General features: G+C 50.0%; 2 protein-coding genes across 2 annotated transcripts; one reads left to right on the forward strand and one right to left on the reverse strand.

Annotated features, from left to right (window-relative positions):
* Positions 1–1,934: 1,934 nt before the first annotated feature.
* Positions 1,935–12,270, reverse strand: LOC34619776 (ABC transporter B family member 21). Its single transcript, XM_026338520.1, has 29 exons — positions 12,032–12,270; positions 11,608–11,680; positions 11,387–11,479; positions 11,091–11,198; positions 10,877–10,978; positions 10,424–10,574; positions 10,058–10,267; positions 9,830–9,928; positions 9,544–9,692; positions 9,272–9,349; positions 8,912–9,050; positions 8,711–8,789; positions 8,413–8,494; positions 7,980–8,168; positions 7,670–7,744; positions 7,330–7,494; positions 6,970–7,119; positions 5,747–5,927; positions 5,488–5,589; positions 5,251–5,352; positions 4,605–5,089; positions 4,272–4,385; positions 4,053–4,169; positions 3,692–3,787; positions 3,298–3,455; positions 3,053–3,152; positions 2,590–2,726; positions 2,234–2,397; positions 1,935–2,071 (listed from the first exon to the last, which is right to left on the reverse strand). Exons 1-29 carry the CDS (start codon positions 12,268–12,270, stop codon positions 1,935–1,937), a joined length of 4,074 nt encoding a protein of 1,357 aa, XP_026194305.1.
* A 7,236-nt stretch (positions 12,271–19,506) lies between these two features.
* Positions 19,507–22,302, forward strand: LOC34619774 (UBX domain-containing protein 7). Its single transcript, XM_026338529.1, has 8 exons — positions 19,507–19,549; positions 19,984–20,021; positions 20,162–20,297; positions 20,726–20,841; positions 21,019–21,132; positions 21,426–21,506; positions 21,644–21,749; positions 21,962–22,302. Exons 1-8 carry the CDS (start codon positions 19,507–19,509, stop codon positions 22,300–22,302), a joined length of 975 nt encoding a protein of 324 aa, XP_026194314.1.
* Positions 22,303–23,243: the final 941 nt, after the last annotated feature.

Consider the following 23,243-nt stretch of genomic DNA (forward strand, 5'->3'; position numbering starts at 1 on the left):
TAAACAACTGACCCGTGGGTTTGACTCAAATAAACTAGTTTAGGTTTAACTGCCGCTTAGGCCGACTCCTGCTTTCTAGAGGAAAAGGAAAAAGTCAAACCGGGATTGAGAACACCGTCTCATTTTGTTTAGGTACGAACTCGCGCCGTTCACCATAGCTGAAGTGCGCGTTGTTAAGGAAACGAGGAGATGCTTCTTCCTAGCGCTTCGTGTCACACATAGCTACACAGCGAGTAGCTTTGGCCTCATGGGCGCCTTCCGTTGGCTCACCCACTGCACACTTACAACTACATCGTGATGCACGAGTCCAGAAATAGAAGCGACTTCCCACTTCATATCCAGCGTCAAGTAGCGCTAGCAATTCGTACTATGAGCGTAAACTTATATTAGCATAAAGGTGACCTCTTCACTGTGCCGCTGCTTGTGGCTCCGTTTCGTGCTTTCCAAGCAGCCTGGAAGCTCCTCCGGGTCGTGAATGCGGCTGCAGCTCCGGATTGTACGACACAAGTTACCCTAATAGCAGCAGCTGCTTTGTTGGGTAACTTTCTTGGGCTACTCTGGAGCGAAGGTTCCCTATAAGCTATCTTTTGTTCGCCTACCCTGTGCTGCAGTTGAGACAGCCCCGACACCTCAAGGTTCTAAATATTGATATGGCTCTTACTTTTCCCCTAAATAAGCATGAGCTGCGCTCATCAGCTTTTACACCCAAAACAATTTGTTCGGGAAAGCCTCACTGATCAGTTGTTTAAAAGCTGTGGAGCCCAGATAAGCCATTGAGAATGCGATCGTTCCTTTATGGTGTGGTTTCGTGCGAGCCAGAGCTCCATATACCTTGATGGTACAATCTGTAGATAGAGTTTCATGCCTGTGCTCATGTTGTGCTGGTCGGCATTAACCGATGACTCAGGGCTTGTGTATACGCATGAACTATCGTTATCCTGGAAGCAGATTATTATTTTTCCAGTGGAACGGTTACTGAGGTGCTTCAAACTACAATAGCTACACCACAAAGAATGCTCGCCTCACTTGATCTCCGGGGTACAAAGCATGATACCTACAACTGGCTGAGAAAATCTTGGAGAACTTGCTTCTTACAGCCGCCACAGTTTTCTTGTTGGTATCCTCCCATAAGAACACAGCCATTAAGATTCTATCGGGTGACAAATTATGGCCTTTTCCAAGTTTTGGAAGTGCTGCGCCCACATCGGAGTGCAGGCCGGCCTTGGCCGCCCCAGAAGAAATTAAGCTGCCGTCAGCTCCCATTCCCAAAGAGTTATTTTTTCCTACGCTGATGCCACAGAAGTCGAACTTTCGGATTAGTCAGTAGCAGGATCGAAGCCATGCAAGTCTAATAGGGAATTTTGACACCTAGTATGTTCACAGTCGATGGGTCAGCGGGGAATAGTTGCATCAGAACATGCATTGTCACCGACAACGGTACACATAAGGTTCCCGTAGCGTTGCACTGAGCTCCAGAAACGAATGCACGCAATGAAGAAAGCACTCCAATGCTTTTATTAAACGAGTCCTCTCTTTCCCTTTCTCACGCTCCTCAGTTAGGGGATAACGGGAAACGGACAGCCAACGTGTGCCTAGCATCACATGCTACTACTCTGGCAACTCGCTGCTGGTTGCACATTGCATCTAGCGTACACCCTCACAACACTACTTCTTTTTTCTTGCGCTAGCTCTACTCCCCAATAAATAAGCTGCTTGACGAGACTAACTAAGAGCAAGTTTATCATCAATTCTTTCCTAAAGATAGTTATTGTGGTAGAAATGGTGTGAGTGTAGTAGCTTAGCCCGCTACAGTAGGGCTCAAGTGAAAGCCAAAAAAAAGTGGAACTAGGAGTCACCTATATTAGGCGAGGGCACATCCGTTATAATCTCAAAGGCTCTCAAGACACAACGAAATTTCCTCACATACATATTTTTTACTCTGACTGGATTGCTGCTAGCCCCACAAGGGTTCTATACAGGCCGCCCTTCTTCTGTATCAACTCGTCATGTGTGCCCACTTCGGCCACACGGCTTCCTGTCCTGTCTTCGTTGGTCAGCACTACAATCTTGTCTGAGCCAGCATGAGGAAGAGAGGCAAGTTGGCACGAACACACAAAGCTAGCGAATGCCTGTAAATTTATGCGGCATATTAGCGATAAGCTTCTAGTGAGTAGCTAATTAGCCTCAAGGTTCCCCTAACGCATACTTCAGATGAGCAATATGGAAAACGCACCGGCATTACGGACGGTAGACAGCCTGTGGGCGACAATGATGGTGCTGCGCTTCTCTTTGGCAAGCAAATCGTCAATAGTTTTTTGGACGATCCGTTCACTTTCTGCGTCGAGAGCCGACGTTGCCTCGTCTAAAATCAAAAGCCGAGGCTTCCGAATCAATGCTCTGCAGGACAGACATGCACACAAAACGAGGGCAAGAAGAAGAACGTTACTTAGCCCCTGCCAGAGCAAATAAACAGAGAGCAGAGAGCTCTAAGCCTCAAAGGCGGGTGGCAAGGAGCATGCAAGTCTTAAACCAATCCGCGAAACCAGCTTGTTGAACCGTAACGTTTCATGCAGAGGAGGGTCTCCTTACCTTGCGATTGCGATGCGCTGTTTCTGCCCACCAGAGAGTTGTGCACCCCCTCTCCCTACGTTCGTTTGATAGCCATTGGGGAACGAGGAAATAAAACCCGCGGCATTCGCTATCTCCGCGGCTTCTTGGACCTCGGCCTGAGACGACAGATGCCGCAGAGAATTGAAAGCGTAGCAAAAGCGCAGGAGCAGAATTTCGCACGCAAGTGAAACATCCATCCGCTAACGGGCTGTTCATGCATCGAAGCCATATCTAAAACAACCGGGTATACTTGAAACACAAAGCCCTTGGACGTGCGAACTACGACAGCCTCCTTGGAGCGAAGGCAAATTCCAACGCACATGGCGTGACACTTAAGATGTGAGGGTGTTGCCACAGCGATGCATGCTTGCAAATATGGGCTTTTAAGGGGCAGAAACGGAGGCATTCTAGGTGTTTGCGCAATGACAAGAAGAAATCGCACCATGGTAGCTCCTGGCTTGGAAATAGCGATGTTTTCTTCTACGGTCATGTCGAACAAGACAGGCTCCTGGCTAACAAGCCCCTCCTGTTGGCGAACAGACCTGAGGGAGCCAGAGGAATGCAAATCGGGAGGACGGCTGGTGAAGCGTCGTAAATGCGGAGAGACCTACTTCAGGAAGATGGCTAGGGTTCGGTCCTCGGCTGTCACCCAGAAAGGGTATGCCACGTCACAGCGGATTAGCTCACACAACGTTGAGATCACGAATATCGTCATTGTCTAGCAGAATCCTCCCTTCGTGTCCACCAGCGCTGCGCTGTCGTCCGCCTCCTGTAAGAGAGGCCTTCGTCATGGCGTGCGGCACTGCGTGCACGTGGTGGCTGCTTCTCAAGTCATAGAACCGCTCCTGCAAGCGAACCCGTGTAAAATAATCTGCAGTTGCACTTCAGCAAGAATACACAGGCCCAGACTGTTACGCCCGGACTGGTACATGCAAGGGCACCGTTGTCGAGAGAAGTAAAAACTATATTAGGGGTCTCGTCGGCACCAGCAGCATGTCTCTTGCTGCCATCCCGTTTGACCGGCGTGATGCGAAAAATCGCAAGCAACCGCTTTGCCTCGCCGGTGAGACAGTGCGCTTACCACGAGCTGAACAATCGTAGACTTTCCGCATCCTGAGGCTCCCACCAACGCAACTGATTCGCCTGCCTTGATAGAGAAGCTCAAGTTTCGGTACACCTGTAAACACAGGCAGAGGTCCTCGCCGATTACTCAAGCCATGCAAGGCCTAGTCGATCCCTGCGGGAAGATCCTCGATCCCCATCAAGGCGAATGGATGTCCAAGTCTCTAAGTGAGAGGCTATCTAGCGTATGTAAAAAGCTACGGCACAAGCCAGCACGAGCAAGAAGCTAGGTGCTCTCACACTTCACCGCCTCAGGGTGCACGCCACTGCGCTCTGAGGCGTCAGGGAAGAGAAAACAGTGCGCAGATCAAACTACCCACCCTATTCTCTGGCCTTGTTGGATAGGTGAAGTTGATGCGGTCAAGCTCCACTGCCCCAGTAAAGCTCTCGTGGGTTAGAAGCTTTCCTCCCGAGTCACGCACATCAATCTCCGACACCTGAATGACCTCACACGCTCCAGCGGCGAAGCATATGACAAGATGTGCAGTCTGGGGAACTTGCGCGGCTGCCATGTCGTGGTGTGCCCCCCGAAGGCTCACCCGGTCGATAAGGCCGAACACGCGATGACCTGCGGCTGCTGCTTTCGAAGAATCTGTGGTAAAGAGGACGGTTTGTCCAACAGAAGATACCGCGAATGTCAGGGAAAGGATGGCCTGGGTAATCACTGTGACATTGCAGCCACACGGAGACCCCACAAAGCTGCGAATGGGGCAAGCGCTATTACTAGTGAGGCTACCAAGAAACAGCTCGTTTGTACGTCGAGGCGTCTAAGACGGCACGCACATACACACACCTTCAGGCTCCACTCCATGCTCCACCACAAGTTTGCTTCCGTACCACAAAGCCAGACAGTTGACGAAAAACTGTGTTGCCTGAGCGCGCAACAGTCCCCCCACAGTGCTTGTTTGGCGTTTTTGCAGGGTTCTGTTCTGCCCTGCACCGTGTTCGGCCTGCTCCCTAACATGCGTGCCCCTAGCCGCACTTGACTGAAGCCGTAAGCAAGCCCCAGAACGATGCCTTCTTTGATCTTTGTTGCATGCTCCGACTGGATGCTCGCAGAGTAACTCTTGATGAACCTCTGGCGCCAAGCAGTCCACCGCACCACACAGCATCGCAGAAGCAACAACGTGAAGGCAGCCTCCTAACTTCTTTTCTGCCGAGGGGGAAGCACCGCCGTCCGCTACAAAACGCTGCGTTTCCTGTCGCAGAGAGAGAGGGACGCAGGCTGCCTGGCCATATTCTACCTCTTCTAGACCAAACGCGCATACAACACGAATTCCAGAAGTCGCCTGGTTCATAATGGCTGGGGATCCTTGATTCTCAACTCCTGGCCGCACTGTGTGCGTTGCTGCAGGGCCTGCATGCAAAAACAAGGCAAATAGCGCCGACAGGCCTCCTGGCGTCAGATGCTCCGTCCTGGAGTACAGAAAACCTTTTGCTAACCTCTGTAGAGATGCACAGTGCGCGCAACTGCAGTTCACTGTCCCCGTACGACGAGGCATTAAGGGGAAAACGCACTGCTCATCTTAGCTTCTATGATGTTGGCTGGAATCAGCAAGACACAAAAAGCAAGGATCACCAGCGCCAGCCTCCAGTCGCCACAGAACGCGATGACAAGACCTGAATACGGCACAATGTCACGGCGGCTCACAAGGTGAGCCTTGGAAAGTTTTTGTTGTTGCTTGCAGAACAGTGCGCTCGAATGGCCGCACTTTTTGGCGGCCATTCGAGCGCACTGGGAAGGCAGCAACGCACCCGTGGTGAGCGCAGCGAATACTTGAACCATGGAAACAACGTTGCCAGTACACCCAGTCTTGACATCCAGCACGTCCGCGCTCAGAATGCTGCAGAGCTTCCCTGGTGTCAGCCGCAAACGCCGCATCCTCACGCACACAGCCAAAGCGTTCTGACTGAAGGGTCTCAGGCGGGCACTCTTTGTAGCTCTAGGGAAAAAAACACGCTACTGCTTCGCGAAAAGCGCACAGAATGGACTGGGCTTGCATGCGCCACACACCCGCATTGTTTTCTGGTGCATCAAAGAAGGCGATGTTTTGGTGGACCGTCTGAACAAACGCCCTGTCCCTCAAGATAGTTGCCACCTTATATCCGCAATAATCGATTCCATACATCTTGACTGAGTCTGTTAAGCCTTGAGCCAAACCCAAACCGACAAGGACCAAGGCCCACTTAGCAACCTGAACAAGCAACACACATACACGTACACCGAATCGGCATCCTCTAAGCAGGCACTTTGAATGATTTCCCAGCAGTGCGGTTCTCACGCCTGGGGTTTAAAATCTACGACCACAAATGCAGTCTCCCGCAGCCACAAAAATACGCCAGCTGCAACGCGTATCGCCCTCCCTAACGTTGCAGCACACCCCATCACGAATCTCTTGAGGATCGGGATTGAAGTAAGTGGAAATGAAATGCGCGAACGCATAACCAAAGATAGGGAAGATAACGCTGCGCCACAAAAAGAAAGCACACACATTACACGGCGTGGAAAACGAAAAGCCCATTTATTATCTACAGCAATGGCAGCCTACGGCTTCGCACGATGAATGGATGCTGTCACCACAATACACAACCCTCCGAGACACTGATGCGTAACAACGCAGCAGCAGCAGGTACGCAGAGGTTGCTGGCAAACTAGGCATAAGGTAAAGAACCGCGCGTGTGTCAAACCAGCATAGATAGAGATAGATATACATATATATATACATATATCTGCTAGCACGGTGCGAAATATTGCACCATGCTGTAATATTTGTACAGATTTAGCTGTACCCGGCGCCAGCTGCTGCGATGAACGTCACAATGACCACCGGCCAGTACTGCAAAATAATATCGTAAGTCCGCGTAATCGGCTTGGTTTCCATGCTTCGCTTAATCCCAACAATCGACGCACCTGAAAGGTGGAAAAACAGACGCGGGTGGCTTTCTTGCAGCAGTCGAGAGGACGCATACAGGCGATTAGCTGCAACATCGCTAGGTTGGGCAGCTTTCGGGGTGCAGAGTATATCAGGACAAATTACTCACCGACACTTATAATGGATGACTTTCGTGTGTCCTGAGGGAAGGGAGAACCGCAACACGGAAACAGTGCGTTTGCCAAATAAAAAAGCTGCCTGATGCGCGTCTCAAACCTGAGCAAATCCCGGTTTGTTAGAACCGCAACTGCAAAGTAGCTTTGACAATAACTCCAGAGAACCCCCTATCCTGGTTATTTCGCGCGCGAGAGCCTACATGGCGCATGCTCTGGGCCCCCTCCAAAAGCGTATCGCCATGTACTGGTGGAGTTTCTTCTACTGTCTCCTCCTCCTCCTCCAATTCATCAACACGGGGGACCACTTGACTAGACACCAAGTGGTAGTACAGTCCTTCCTGAGCAGCAGACGGTCAGCAAGCGTCGCGCAGCTGGCACCATTGCTGCAGGCTTTTGCTGCTTAAGGGGAACTGGAAGGCGCTACACACACTTGCCGCGTCCTCGATACACCAAGCAGAAAGCAGCAACGGCATCGGGCTGCCCACGAGGAACCTCAAGAAAAGAACAATACATCCTCGCATGCATGCGTGCCAGTGCAAATAGTTTACTGGGTCCTTCATAAGCTGATGGTGAGTCCCTTGCTGCACAACAGTCGCTCCATTAGCAGAAGGCTCTAAGACGACAATAAGGTCCGCATTCTGGATGGTGCTAAGACGATGCGCCACGATCAAGGTTGTTGCTTTGCTCGTTGCAACGAGGTTGTCCAACGCTTCCTGATCAGGCAGTGCATGCGGCATGAACCATCAAATGCCACAAGCCCTCAAACCGCAGACGGCGAGCAGCTTGGGTGGAAGCAGGGTCACATCAGCCAGGGAGCTCGCAGAGAGACCTTCAGGAGGACTTGCTAACAAGACCAAAAATAACGCAAAAACTGAATGTTAAGAGCACCTGAACAATCTTTTCCGACTGTGTGTCCAGTGCAGATGTGGCTTCGTCGAAAATCAAAATACTGGGGCGACGGATCTGCGCGGCAGAGGACACCCCAGAGCTCATGAATTTCTTCAACGACAAAGGTGCTCCGATATTTATCCTTTGGCACGCTAACCTGGAGGGTGAACTTTATATCTATATCTATATACACAAAGTTATTTAGCCAGTAGGTCTAACGGCTTCCGTGCATGCAAAGGTCGGCGCGCGGATAGTCATGAGACTCAATCACAGAGGTGCTTGGTATACGGATCGCATGGGCTGTACGGACCAGCGCTCTCGCGATGGCAATGCGCTGCTTCTGGCCACCAGACAGCTGCCCGCCGTATGCGCCACAGTCTGTCTCATATCCTTCAGGGAAACGGGTAATGAATCCGTCAGCATTCGCTTGCTTTGCGGCATCCACAACCTCCTCCAAGGACACCGGCTGCGGAGATCCCATCTCGATGTTTTTTCTGACCTGAAGTACATTCCTGACGCACGGGGGGAGAGAACTATCTTAGTGGCATGCTGATGAGCAGCAGCCTCCCGTTCTAAAAGACTCGAGGCGGCCAACAAAGTCTTGGTCTGCCCATCCTGGGGGTGCGCAGTAGAATGCTGCGGCTCGTTCCACAGGTGCACTAAGTCCTCTCAACTTTGTGTAAGTGGTGTCAAGCCTTTTGCACGCGCTGCTGCTGCAATTAGGGGCTTAGGAGTTGGCATACCGTCGTTGAGAAAAGGCACGGCTCTTGACTGACAACGCCCATATGGCTTCTTAACGTCGCAACATTTATGTCCTTCACCGGGCTGTGAATAGAGAAAGCCAGATACGAAGCGAGAATTCCGACTTGAGACTGTGTGCAAAGAGCCTAGCTATCAGCTCAAGCGCAGATCCCCTGCAGGACTCTGCTTAAGCACTAGACAGCTAAGAGCAGGCAGCTTTCGCTCTTTAGCACCTGGTGAGTCAGAGCAAGAGTGCCATCTCAACAGCAATCCCAGACAGCGGAAATGTATCAAGCTCACACGCCACCAACGGTAATAGTTCCCTTGTCGCAGTCATACATTCGTTGAAGCAGCTGCAATACTGTTGACTTGCCACAGCCTACAAAGCAATGCCGAACGAAAGTTGCCGCACTATGGGTGCACATCACACAACCTTCCAGCCTCCCTTAACGCACAACCCTCAGCGAGCTAAGCATGTAGAAGCACAGATCAAAGCCTCACCAGATCCTCCGACAAGTGCAACAGATTTTCCAGCAGGGATACGAAGATTCAGATTCGTGAAAATAGGCCTTTCTGGTCTCGTGGGGTAAGAAAATGCAACGTTCTTGAACTCGATGTCGCCATCCAGTTGGACGTCCGTCTATGAAAACACACGTATCTTTCTCTCTCTCTCTCTCTCTCTATATATATATATGTATATATATATATATATAAATCTGAGGAACCAGCTGGTACGTGCACCCAGACCCCTGTGAAGATGTACATGCAAGTTCCTTGCTGAACGACGAGGCAGCCAAGGTGTTTTTGGATGCGCCTTTAGGATTTACACACAGGTACACTTGGCGTCTTGTGACAGCTTACGCGCCCGCCGCCAGCGAGGGGGTCAATATGTGAGGTTCTTCCAATTAGTTCTTCCAAATCGGCAGCTGCTGTGCACGCCTAGAGGTTCGAACCACAACAACGGAACAACCTCATAATGACCACATTGCGCTCGCGGATGAGAATAACCGCCCCCTCCCCCTCTCTCCTACCCTGCCCGCGCATCAAAACCACCATAGTCTTTTCTTCCTACAGAAAAGTCCTCTTTGAAGGGAGACAACTGTAAAAGCTTTTGAGCGTGAAGAGCCACGTACCTTGATCAAGGCCGTGCAGTTGGGGATCACCTGGCCCAACGAGAACGCACCGATTAAAATTACCAAAAACACCGTAATCGCAGAGCCTCCCGAAAAAGCTGGTTTTGGCCACGTGTTGGGGTCTGCCGGATCGACCGGAGTGTTCATACCTGTAAGCAGGAGAAAACGCGGGGAAAGTGGACGCTTCGGACTGTTACCTCCAGAATAACATGAATTCATGAAAATGCACGTCTAAAGGTAACGTGCCAGGCGATGCACTTTCCCTCATTTATGGTGCGAGACAAACCTTGAAGGGCCTCCTCAGTGCTGTCCGCCAACAGGTGACCGCCATACCACAAACCCAAAGCGCTCATGAAGAACATGGATGCCATCAAGCCAGCCAAGCCTGCACATATTGAATTTGAATCCAGCACAGCCAAGAGAAGCAGTCTTGCAAAGCCCTTAGGAAAACGCACTGTGCGCGTGCTATTATCTGACAGCCGCTATCGTGCAAACTGTGAACGCTCACACTCACCCAGTGACACCCAAACCGATGCACGGAGCGCAGCCTTCTCGGCATGCTTGAGATTCCGCCTGTATTTTTCGGTCATATGCTCTTCCAATCCCATAGATACGACAGTTCTCATTGCCATAAAGGCTTCCTCGCTAACAGCCCCGGCGCTGGCATAAGATTCTATGAGTGCACAGACAGAAGCGCAGGCACAGCACTTCGCCGCATCTGTTGCTGTACACCAGCAGTGCAGGAGTCACCCGTTCAGGCCAAATGCAGCAAACACACACCGGGGAAGCCACAAGCTGGTCAGCGATCAAACTTTGCAGCCGCTAAACGCCCAATGGTGTTTCGATATTTATTTGCAAACATTCAAAAAAACGCCCGTACGGTCAATTTCCTGCTTATGAATTGCCCACGCAACCAAGGCGCCGAAGCCCCCCACTACGGGAACCGCTGCCGCCGAAACCAGTGTAAGCTTCCAACTCTTGATGAAGCCAACAACAAGGGCCCCAATTATCACAACGAAAAGCTGAATGAGCTGCATGCGTACGAAGAAAGAGGGCACAGACCAGGCCAAAGCAGCCATTAGGATCCCTCTCTTGTGAAGAGCAGGTTCTCTTCAACTCAGTCGACTCAATTCGCAGTTCAGAGGCAGGAGTGTCAAGGGTGCGGAGTGAAAGCGTTTCGAACGCCTTATCGTATATATGTATATATATATCCGCAAACTACCACCAGCAACCCGCACCCATAATGTGCATGTGTATGAAGCATTAGGAGTGTCCATCTTAAGCAGCAGCAGTAATTGCCAAACACTACAGCGACAATCTTTGTCAGCCTCACCATGCACAGTTTTAGGCCGATGCCGCTACGGATGGAAGCAATGTTTGATAGCAGACGTGAAGCAAGGCTCCCTACATTGCTTTGATCATACCAAGCCATGTCCTGAATTCAATATTACCCGCGCATACTTTATTGAGGAAACTCAGCTCAATAAATGCCACATCTGGCATCTTTATTTCGCAGTCAACATACAGAGTTCGGGCTCGTGCCTCACCTGCCGAACGACGGATTGAAAGTATTGCTCCTTAAAAGCCTTGACCTGCCTGTCAGCAGCGACTTCAAAACAGGCTGTTGAGACCGAACCAGAAACGAATGCAGCTAGCTGAGGAGCCGCAACTCATAAAATACCAGTTATGCGCGATTGCAATATCGCGAAGTATAAGCTGACTCCACCCCCACCACATGCACCTCCACCAGTAGCAGCGATGGCGTGCAAAAACCGCAAGTGGTGGCACAATTACATCGAAACCCGAAATCCTCTAGCTGAGCCTGAAAGCGTTCGCAGCTTACTCCTAGCCAAGCCATAAAGCGGACATAGTAATCCGTATCTAGAGTCGTATTCATTTGTTCAATAAGGTCACCAAAAACGAGAAAGAAGACGGGCTGAGCGCAAGACAGACACTCTACATGGGAATCCGCCTGTATTACAAGCCTTAGAGGAGAAAGGAGAAACCAAAAAATACCTATTCTAGTCGCTCCGCATGCGTTTGCTGTAATACTCGATAACTCACCAGCAGTGCCCCGACACCCGCGCTCAGGAGAGTGCCGCAGAGAAGCAGTACAACGTCAAATTTAGTCGCATGCCTACAAAACAGACCAACGTGTGCACTTTAGAAAGCTGGCAGTTCCTGACCGCCTATCGTTGAGACTGATGGCAGGCGCCATAAACAGCTCAATCTTCCTCCCCCTGAGACGAAACCCTGCCCATGCACATACGCTGATTATGTTGAGACCTCACCTGAAGGGTGGCAGCTCTAGGATGTCTCGTTTGCGCATTTTTTTCGGCTGAAAATAGCACACGCATGCCAGATCTATGCACAAGCGCACGCTTCCATGGCCTTTGTTCCCCACTTGAGTCCACAGTCTCTTTTTGCAACTCGAATTTGGGTGCATATGGACAGTCATAGGTCCCGATCGCGCTCGCTAGTTGCGAACTTTCGATGTGGTGCCCATACCTCATCCGCTGCGATGCTGTAGCCACCTTTATTTTCTTTTGCCTTCGCATTTACGGCTGCATTGTGGTCCGTCTGAGGGTCTTGGTGACCACTCGGCTGGGGTCCGCCACTTGGCATACCATCATTCTTTGAGCCGTCCTGTTCTCCAGGAGTTGTTCCGCTATGATTTTCTACAAGTAATGTTTTTTCTCCCCCATGATGGGGTTCAGGGACTTCCATTGTGAGGTTGTTAAGGTTCAGGCAGGACACACAGTTACCGGTTGGAAGTCTCCCGCGTCGCAGTGTGTAGTCTCCAGCACAGAACACACTTGAAAACCACAAAGTGACGTATAAAATAGCAAATCCCAAGGTTCAGGACGCAATCGATATAAAGTGCAGCACAATTATGCAGTGAATCGGATTCAACAGAATTAGCTCTCGAGTTTACATGCAGCCCGCGCTGATCTTTCGTTGTCTGGAATCCACACTGCTTCGAGCCACCGTGAGGATTTTACTTCGACGCAAATATTGTAGAAATAATAGGAAAAAGACCACTTTAGACGCCCAGCGGCCATGTCGCTAAGCATACGGAATGGGGGGACACTGCAGGATCAAACCATTACTCTCGAGGGCCGAAGTACGTTAGTCAGTTGCACTGCACTCGCTGCATTAGTCAAAGAGTTAATTTATACAGTACCATTTTTTCCTTATCTGTATTTTGTGGGATGTGTTGCCGAGTAGGGTTACCCATGCATTGGGCGTAACGGTATTTCGTGTGCGCGTGCGCTAGTTGCTGTATCGGACGGGGTGCAAGCACTCGGATTGCTTAAAAGGTTCCGCAACGTATCCCTACCTCAACGTCTTCCCTAGTGCCAAAACCCATAGGGTGAGGGTAAGGATATGAGAGAGGGATTTCTTAGAGGAAACACCAAACAAGTTTCCAGTACGTGTTGTATGGCTTGCGGGGCGTCTCTGACAGGAATCCAGGAGAACCGCTACAAGCTTGAACTTCTTATGGCAGCAATTCGGTGAAATATATCCTGGACATATGGAATTTGAAGGGGGCAATGATGCTTCATAGTGTGTCTCCACATGGAGGCACCCTCTAATTTTAACGTGGTTGGTTCCACCCAGGCACTGTCCACCACACTAGTTATACTAAGCTAAGAATCGGCGCAGCTTTAGAAGACATTAAAGTCAGTTTGTATTGAAACTCTTTCCATAAAAGGCTCCTCTCCTTCCCCTGCGGGCGACTCACAAAACTCCCGAAAGTGAAGGGAGAGGGACAGCTAAGGTGTGCATACGTTTACGCTCTATGCATCCCGAGCATTCACCGCCAGCTCCACATACCATCTGCAGCACAGGCACACACTGTTGATTTTCGTTTCAAGCTAGCTCGGTAAAACAACGCACAAGTGGCACATACGAACAGCCAAATTGATTGCGAATTCTCTACTGCCCCAAAATTTAATATAACTTGCATAATACATAGTTCGGAATCTTCTCGATGAGCTATCTACATCTTCTTCCCATCCATTATGAGATATACTTTCTCTTGTTCCATACCTGTCTGTCGAGACCAGCTACCCACAGGGCAGCCGGGAGAGTTCTCACCCTATCGGATTCCCGAGGCAGGCAAAAGAGCAACAAACCGTGCAAATAAGGAAACCAAACGCAGCTGCTCGTTAAAAAAATAGCTGGAAAAGGAAAAACACAAGCACGAGGCAGCACCGAATGAGGGGCCAACCCAACACTTTGGCGGCAGCGCGGTGGCTCGCTGCCGCCAAAGCGCGGAAATCTAAGCCTTTTGCTACGAGAAAATGGAAGCCAGGTAATATGTGCAGGGGATATCAGAACACAACCTAGCTACGCAGTCTCTCCGCTACCCATAGGGTGATTTCTGCACGCAAAGACAGCTGCTGCATTCAGCCTAGTCGAAGTTAAAGCCACAAAAGCAGCACATGAAAGAATTTAAAGAAATCATATCTGAGTTCCTCATAAACCTTAGTGCAGAGAGCACCTTAATAGTAACAACCTGGAGCTGCTACAGCAATATTTATGGATGAAGGTAGCTGATTCAGGCAGAGTATGTGCTGGGGAAGAACAATTACGAAGGAACCCAAGGACGACCGTCCATGGCCACTGGCGCGGTGAGCCAAACAGAGCCGCTAAGTCTTTCGCAGGCAACGAAGCTCAAAATTGATTATGCATTACCTATTGGCGCGATTTCTTAATCAGAGTTCACTAGAAACTTTCGTCTAGTGTGCCACTGGCGCTCAATATTCTCCAAATCTAGCGCTCGTAAGCCGTCACATGGATCCTGCACTCCCACGTGGGCCACTTGCCTGCCATTCAAAGTGCGCGCAAATTTATGAATTTCATAACGTTTAGAGAAATTCAAGAGTGGTAGTGATACCGGGCTTCTACCCTCTAGGAAAATCGACAGAAAATGAAAGAGCGTTGATAAGTGAGGAGCCACGAATGGTCACCGTAGGCAACTGAGCAGCCACGCAGTTGGATTTTTGCGAGTGCAGAGTCTTAAACACTGCAGATGAGTGTAAATGCTGTCCTTCCGCTATTCATCGAATCTAGAGTGGCTTGCAGTGGTTACTGTATGGTCAATGTATAATGTCGCACATGCACGCAAAAACACACCGACCTCGGATCCCTATCCGTAACAATAATCCTGAGGAATCTGCGCAGCTTTTAGACATGAGTTAAGAATAATTAAATGACTTCCTGAGTTAAGACAAGCCTGGATTCGGGGATGAAATGGTTATATTTGCTGAGTGTATCGACAACGACGTGGATGCTGGCGGGACCCTTAACCTCCAGCAGTTTGACAAGGAAGTGTGTAGTCCAGTCAATTCAAGGATCATGATAAACTGGAAGGCCTTACCAAAGAATATGCCTAAAAAAATTGCGTAGCTCTAGCTGATGGCAATTTGTACACGGCTGTGGATAGTTTTCTACCTTGGGCGGCATCCCAAGCCACCCTAAGGACCGCGGAAGCTTTGCAGTTGAGGTGCGAATCCCCATGGTGGCCCGAAGGAGCGTGATCATGTGCTTACAATACGCCGGAGCTACGGGAATGTGCAAGAGTTCGAGTCTTCCGTTTGATTCAAACAGCATCAGTCACCCTCAACGTGAGCGTGCTCCACCCTTTTGCTATTCTGAAATGCGGCGATGCATGTGGGTGCAAGGATGACAAAACCTCAAACGTACCCAATTTCCATAAAAGCCATGCATCATCACACACAAGAACGGTTGCGCTGCACAATAGGAAATTAGCGAGTGGTTGCGAGAGTGCGTAAGCGGCCACCTTGGTGATACTCTTAGCTTATTCGATACAGTCGTACTGCAGGTGCCGCCGAAGCCAATGGGTAAGTTCAGCAATAACGAATGGCTAAAATCTTCTCTTAAAGCATATTAAAGACTCATTATCGGCCTGGATGAATAAATGATAAAAACGTAAATACATTTAGCATTTTAATACCTCACTACACCGCAGAGAGTTTTTTTTCGGCGCTGGGTAGCGCTGCTTGGCTTCGGCAAAGCGAACCGAATAACAAATAGGTGCTGTAGAGAGCCCGTATCTGGTTGAGAGACAATATAGCTCGGCTCTACGTCACGTACGGAGTCTGAGGAAAAACTGACGTCCGTATTCGGGCAGTGCAAGTAACGGAAGAGTTCCAAGGATGCTGAGAAGCGTCTGCTGGCAAGCTCATATATTACACTTTCTTAACTAGAGCAGGCGGAGGAGCAGCGATCCGAGTGAGCCCAGGACTGATATTTCGGCAATAAGATACGGGCGCGTAGAACTTTGCAATGTCTCTGCGGAGGCACAAAGGTCAAGGCCACGTGCTGAATATTTTTGCCGGATCTGGTTCACTTCCTGCAACAAAAACACGGGATCTTAGCAACGTTATGTGTCTCATGGGAAACAAACGCCTGCTTGCCGTAGTGCACCTCTGCTTGTTCCAAGATAGCTGCAGCGCACGCTGTACGCGCTGTATGTATTTTTGAATGCTTCGGCTGAATACTAGGGCGGTATCACGTAGATAGCCATCCACCTCTTCTGCATAAGCATGTAAGCATACTGAGCAATTATATGTCACTGTTCAGCTGGAGCACTGGAAAGTCCAAATGGATTACAGGTACATTTGAGTTTGCTCTTGCAAGTGCGAGTCGAAGTGCGACTCGAAGTGCGAGTTTGAGACACCCTTGGGTGCCTGTCCCCTGGGCGAACAGGGATTTGTAGGAATGCAAGTATAGATTCAAATGTAGGGGATACTTTAGATACGGGTACTTTACCAATTCATTCGTCAAAGTGAGCCATTGGGAAGCTTTTTTCATGGCTGGACCGGTCAGGAGATTAAAGTTAATGCCCATACGCTACGATCCGTTGCTTTCCGTTACTAACATCGGGTTATGCCTAAAAAACATTTCCCAGTCCTGCAACTAGCATTTTTCAACAAATCATCTGCCTGTCGCAAAGTTTCTTCCTATTTTGAGGGATCCGATTTTGCTTGACATATAGCTTGAGGCTGGCCCGAAGATTAGTTCATACAATGCAGTGTATGATCGGCTAATGACCGGCATGCTGACAGCTCGTCATTATTTACAACATCCGCAAAACCTTCCTTGATATTTACCTAAGACTACTGTGTCAGCTGAAAGGTCAATAGAATTTCGTAGCAAAATTTTGGCCAGTAAGAGAGGATGTCTTCTTAGAACTGCCTTGTCTTTGTGCGCTGTTGCGCCGCCCACATCAAGAGTATGCTTCAACTTGTTAAGCCAGCCTTTACTCGGGTCACCATAAATGGAAGAAACACTGTTGAGGGTATCCGGAGCTGCGTCTTCATAGCGCTTCCTGGCGCACTAACATACAGCGCGCAGCTCTTGCTGCGCGCGTGCATTCCATTGTGTCGCTCGTGTCCTACCTAAGATGACGTCGTTATGTACGGTTCTCAACATAGGAGTCGTTGATCAAGCGTATGGGACCCAGTTTCAAACTGAAGTGGTATCAGCATCAATAGCTTAGCCAGTCGCTGCATTCTGCTGCCCACAGGCAAATTCGAGTCTGAGGAAGTGCGCCAACGAGTGAAGAGGCAGACTGCAATTCTAAACCGTGTCCTCGAAAGCAAGTTCGCTTTAGATCCACTAGTGAATGACAGATTCACTATGCATTCACTGCAGAAAACCTTGAGCAGCTTTTGACTATTGATTTGCGCTTGCATCGGTGCAGCAATGAGCCCTAGTATGTTCCCAAATGTAGCTTTGTCCTCTGTCGCCCTCTTCACTGCGCCACAGCTTGTGTCGCCTCTATATTTTCCTAATGCGCCATCTTTGTTCCCCACCCCCTTGATTTCCCTGGGCTTAGATTGATTGCTTGATTTCTTACCGGTTTTTGCATTTTCCTGCAATTTTAGAAAATTTAACTCAACTTCTCTCGTGGGTGCAGCGCTCCAAGTAAGTGCCACGAATAGGGAAATATATTTCTAGAAATATACCAATTTCATAAATATTCGGTAGTGTGATTTGTTCTAAATAATTTCAGGTTTTTCTTGCGGCTGTCTCAGAGTTCCAGGCACTGGGGCACAGTGTCAACTGAGGTGGAAGTAGCATCACTCGCGAAGCCTCCCAAGCATTCACAGCTAGGTGCACATAGCCACTATAGAGGAGACGCGCACAGCATTGCGCCTTCTTACATCGAGGTAGCAGTACCCTAGAATAAATAAGATATCGAACAGACTAGCTATTGCTGAGACCATTGGCTTGATGTAAGAAGGAACAATGCTGTGTGCCCTTGTGCTAGATGCTACGGGGCTGCGAAGGTACGTGATGCTTCAAGGGTGCAACTACGAGCATCCTGGCTGTCTCTCTTCACTCCTCTCAGAACTGAGAGGATCACGGACAGAAGAAGCCAGGAGCTCTCTAGAAAAAAGGCTCAACAGCGTTTTGCACCACCTCTGGTCCCTGTAAGGGACCTACAAGACCTAAACAGGTATCCAAAACGAATTCACGAGATGCTTTACTAATTCGCAGAACCAGCTGTACTGCTGCCTGTACACACGCTTACACGCTAGTGGACTCATGGGGAAAACAGGCGATGCACTGCTTTCAGCGAGTCACACGTGAAGCCGCAACAGTGTACTGGCACAAAGTGCCACTCCGTAGATCAAAGAACGCTATACAAACTTCGAAATAGACAGTGTACTTGGGCATCCACATACGGCAGTCACCTATAGCAAATCCAAATAAGGAGTAGTGTATGGATACTACTCCAGTAGTAAACCAGTAACGAAAAAGCAGATACACACCAAAGATTCAGCTGCATTTTGGAAGTGACAATACAATCACGCAGTGCCTAAAATGTTTCACTCATTGTGTACCTCAAGAACAACAGAAAGGTCGGCGTCTGGGAGGCTTGAAAGAGGATCGTATGGCTGGTAGATCGTGCGGAGGGGACATTGCTGCTCGGATCGTCAGCTGTACATGGACTTCCGCCCATTGCATGCCTTAAATACAACAGAAAAGATGCCACGTGGAAAGCCTGAGAGAGGACGGTATGGCCAGGGTAACGGGCGGAGGCGACACTCATTACTCAGTAAGACTAGGTCTGTTTAATCGTGGGGTCTTCCCATTTGCCACCGCAGGCTTGCACACGTGAGTCTGCCTTCACGACTATAAAGAATTTCATTAGGCTGTACTGTACCCTGCACTTGGGCATTCGAACACAGCTCACAAGTAAGAATACAGCAAACTCAGTTGGCTGGACTGCCATGCCACAACGGAAGATAGTACCTGCATGCGTGCTCGTTATCGTATTCGGTGCAGAATGAGCTCTCAACAGAGGTGGAGATACGAATGGAGTAGCTGTATATGCAAAGTGAACCCACGAGCAGAGAGCCGCAGTCAAAGCCAGTTGGCGGTAAGGGATGATACACGGCACTCGAAAAGCATAACCATGCGAGAGCATATAAAGCAGAGGTTTGCAGGTGCTAAAAGGGTTGGACTTATGAGTATGCTATCAGTACTTCATTCCGCCTGGACCGCACGCAAGCCGTGGTAGCAGTGTTAAAACTACACTCTGGCAAATGGTCAGCAGCAATACATCCTTCGGAAACTCACAGATCAAAACCCACAATTGCCACTTCACTTGTTAATTAAATGAGCCGTGTGTAATTATAGAGTGGATAAAACATAAAGGAAGGGAAATGGCGCCGCCATTGCTTGCATTGGTAAAGTGACACCCGCGCAGCCCAAGCCGCCAGCGGGATAGGGGGCTCGTAGGCAAGCCCAGCTAATAGTGAGTCCAAACGATCCGCATTTGCATTGCCCGTCTCCCCTAAGTAACAAACGAAGTGACATGTCACTGCATTTTCCTGCTTGGACATCAAGTCGGCCCAGCAGCAGCGGTTGGATGCAGTATTCTCCACCTGGCCTTCAGGAAATCTCGAGAGTTCATCGGTAATGGACTTCTCAGAGGCCATCCCAACCCTTATGGAATTTGCCGGCAAGTTTACTGGTCCCTCTAGGCTTCTAAAGAGCCTTTGGCCATGGGGAGATGGCAGACATACAAACATGCATCCGCTGCACAGCCCTACAGATGCTCCTTCTTGCCAGCGAATAACCCAGGGTTGTGCAAGGATTAGGAAAATGTACAGTCGCAGAAACGATAGGCATTCTTGACAGCAATGCGCCATAAGAGGGAGACGTCAGCCCCCCCTGGGTAACGTCGACCTGCGGGTGTGACCAAATTCCTGCGTTGACGAAGGTTGAGCGACCTAAGCGGCTGCGCTTTTCTAGCTTTGCCTTCGTTCATAGGGAAAGGCACCGTGTTGCGTGTGTCTGTGTCTGTGGAATACTGAAGTGTGAATGGGGAGGAAGCCCACCCTAGCTACGCTAAGGCATGCCTGCACATTTTGTGTAACTGAATGGGAACTGCAGGCATAGCGGATGCTGAAACCGCACGACAATTCCTTGATGTAAGCGTCCAACTCCTAGGGTTTTTTCTTGAGCTGTGGGTTTCACACCTCTACAAGCCTGCCTGTACAACTCTCGGGCTCCTTTCCGTCGCGCGGAACAACGCCATTCCTAGCCGTAATGCCTTGCGTGCGCTGACCAGCAAGCAGGAGGCGATGTTAATGCAGCGGCAGCCCTCTACTTCGACACTTTCGGGCGGACGGATGGGGGCCTCCCAGCGGCGTGCTCCGAAGAGGATTTGAGGGCCCCTGATCCAGAGTACACCCAAACCCTTCTTGGTGCGTCTTCTTAGTCCCTTAGGATCTCGCCGTGGTATGCTTCAGATGCACTTCATGGAACAAGAGCCTGTTGGTTGTGGCGATTTTCCCTTTGTAAGGAGATCCTTGTATACCTTGCGTGTGGGTGCTCATTCCTATTTGCAGCTACGCCGTCCCACCCTCAGAGAGCCTCTGGGAGCTCGCTCAGCTGTAAGTTCATTTCCGGATCTCAACAAGGCAAGAATCATTTGATTTCGGGTGAAGAGTTGAGGCGGTGCAGCAGTAGATAGTTGCCCACCCGGGCACATTCCTGTGCCAACCCTCAACGAACGGAGCAAACAGTTTAGCAATAGCCTTCATGTCTGCCCATTCGTAGGTGGAATTTTTCATGAGTTGAACCTGTTGGATGCGTGAATCCGATGTCGCGAACGGCTGCATGTCTCTTTCAGACCAGCAGCAGCAGAATGTCACGGCACTGGCAGTGGAGTCTTCTGCTGGCACAGTCGCCTTTCGTGGGCTATTCGAACTACCTGGAGGGTTCTCGTGTCAGGAACCCTTTTCCCGGGTGCGTTCTGCATGAACAAATAGTGCATTTGGGGTGATTTGTGATGCCTTCTACAGCCAGGGGTCCATACAGTCTTCTCTTGTGAGCTTGCTCTTTTATGCAGTTCTTGGCAGCGCTGCGATAGAATCGTCTCAAAACTCACCGTCTTTTATTTACGGGCAATGTGATGCCCTTCAGGCACGAGAGCTGGCCCATTTGCAAAAGAAATGGCTACTTGTTAACATCCAGCAGGTCGACGCCTTCGAATCTCTGAGGCTAAACAGAGATGTCTGGAAGGCAGAGGTTGTTCAGGTAAGATCTTGGGGGAGGGCATCCATCAGAATCCCACTTCCAATGGGAAGCGTGGGGTGTTAAGTGAGTGATGCAGCGCAAGCATCATGCTGTCGCATTTATTTGACTTGATGTGTAGAAAGGAATGGGGAGACGCAGCCTTCCGCAGTGAGGCAAGAATCGATAGTATCGGCTGTTGACGAGCTTGTCGCTTTCCCTGCGGGGCCATATTCTAACTGGTTACATACGTAGCCTGCTTGTTTCCTTCGTACACGGTTTGACTTAAGGTGCTACTTTTTGTCTTCATGCTGCAGGACTTAATTAATGACTTTTTCATTTTTTGGCAGAGGACGAACCGATGCGAAGAAGGCCAAGTATTCTGCGACTTGTATCGGGTAGGGTGGTCCTTGAGCAGCTAGATTCGCTTTGCTTCTGTATCTTACCTTAGTACAGTGGTGACTTGACCCATCTTTCCTCCGCAAAAGTTGTTGATACCCAGTATTCGGTGTAGACCTCTGGCTTGCCTCTTTAGGTAACAGCGTTGCCTCATGTGTGCGTCGTCGACCCCCTTACTGGCCGTCGCTTGAAATCGTGGAATATTCGCCTTCTTAGTGATCCGATCGCCGTCCAGTCCGAGTGTAAGTGTATTTCTAGTCTAGTGCCTCGGCTTGTCCACCCGGTTTGCACTATTCAAGAATATAGCTAGCATTTCACCGGGCTTAGACCAAAAGGCAGCCAAGTGCAGTACAGATTTTCGCTCAGGGCCCTGTTTTCTTTCTGCATGCCAGTGGGCCTGGCAAGAGGTTGAGTTTTTAGGGTATATTCCCTTTGCACTTCTTTCTGTTTTCAGTTTTTGAATTCATTGAGCAGCAGCAGATGGCTGACCGAAGCAGGAACGGGGAACCAGAGCCAAAAGCGCCGCCAGCTGTCCCTTCAAACCCCACCGACAAGGCACCCGTTGCTGATGCGTCCCCTGCTGCAGCCTCATTTGAATCGACGGGGGCCGCTGCTGCTGCGGCAAAGGGTGCAGAGAGATGCGCGAGTGCGCGAGCAGGCGAGCAGGCTAAAAAGACGAGCCTGGTAGAAGTTCAGCCCTCGGATTACACGGCTGTCAACTCGCAGTTGCAAGACCTTATGAAACTGCGCGAACAAAGGAGGCAGCAGCAAATGCAAGCTGCACAGTCTGGTTGAAATTAGCAGTCGTCTTTTGCGGTTTGTGTGCTTGGAAGAACTAGTGGCTTCTCCCTACGGGGCCACGGAGTATGTCTCACCTGCTGACACTATAGACTGACTTGGCTTCTTTTTGGTTTAAACCCAGTTAAACGATTGCTGTATTCTTGGATAGGGCAAACTGCCATTTTAACTGGAGTGCCTTGATCGTCATGGAATCGTCTCTAGGTCGCAGCAGTTGCCGGCAAATATGTATCTTTGCCTATTGAAGGGGCTAAGGCTGCTCAAGAGCACTCAAATGCAAGGCCTACTGCGTGGAGGAGTCTGTGGTTTGGGGATTTGCGAGTCTTGAGGGATTTCTTTTTGCCAATTTAGACGACGGTGCTGCTGCACTTACGTAGCGACTGGGGAGGGAAGAGGGCGCAAGACTGCTGTCAAAGGGCGGGGGTTGACCTTTTTTCTATTCATGATGCACTACCACAGCAAAGTGTCATCATATAGGGCGAGGGTTATCGCATGACGGCGTCTGGCGCTACTGGAAGGGTTGGCTCGGACTGTCTGGGCAACAGTGTTTGATAGGAAAGGCATCCGGTGACCGCAGTGCAGTCTCATTGGAAAGCCTGTCGTTAAGGGTAGTGTTAAGCTATCAGAACACACCTAGTTGGCGTTTAAAAGAGGGAGAGGGTGCAGTGTCATGCTGTTATTAGCGTGTTTGGCACCCTGGGGGTTCCGCATTCATTATGCTCCCCGTGCTGGTACTGTGCTCGGCCAGTGGGCAGTGGTCTTGTCACAGTTGGACACCGCCCCGAAGCGGCGCGTTGTGACCTGACGAAATCCACTGATGCAGAGCCAGAGAGTAACGCGTTTCACTTAAGGTGCAAAATGCCAAAGTGTGAGGAAGCGCAGCCGTGGCGTGGTGGCTGCGCCGGTTGCAGGGCACTTGGGTTCTGTTTTTCGGTGTG

The sequence above is a fragment of the Cyclospora cayetanensis genome, unplaced genomic scaffold (genome assembly GCF_002999335.1).
Source record: "Cyclospora cayetanensis isolate NF1_C8 unplaced genomic scaffold, CcayRef3 CcayRef3_contig_104, whole genome shotgun sequence".
Classification (NCBI taxonomy): domain Eukaryota; phylum Apicomplexa; class Conoidasida; order Eucoccidiorida; family Eimeriidae; genus Cyclospora; species Cyclospora cayetanensis.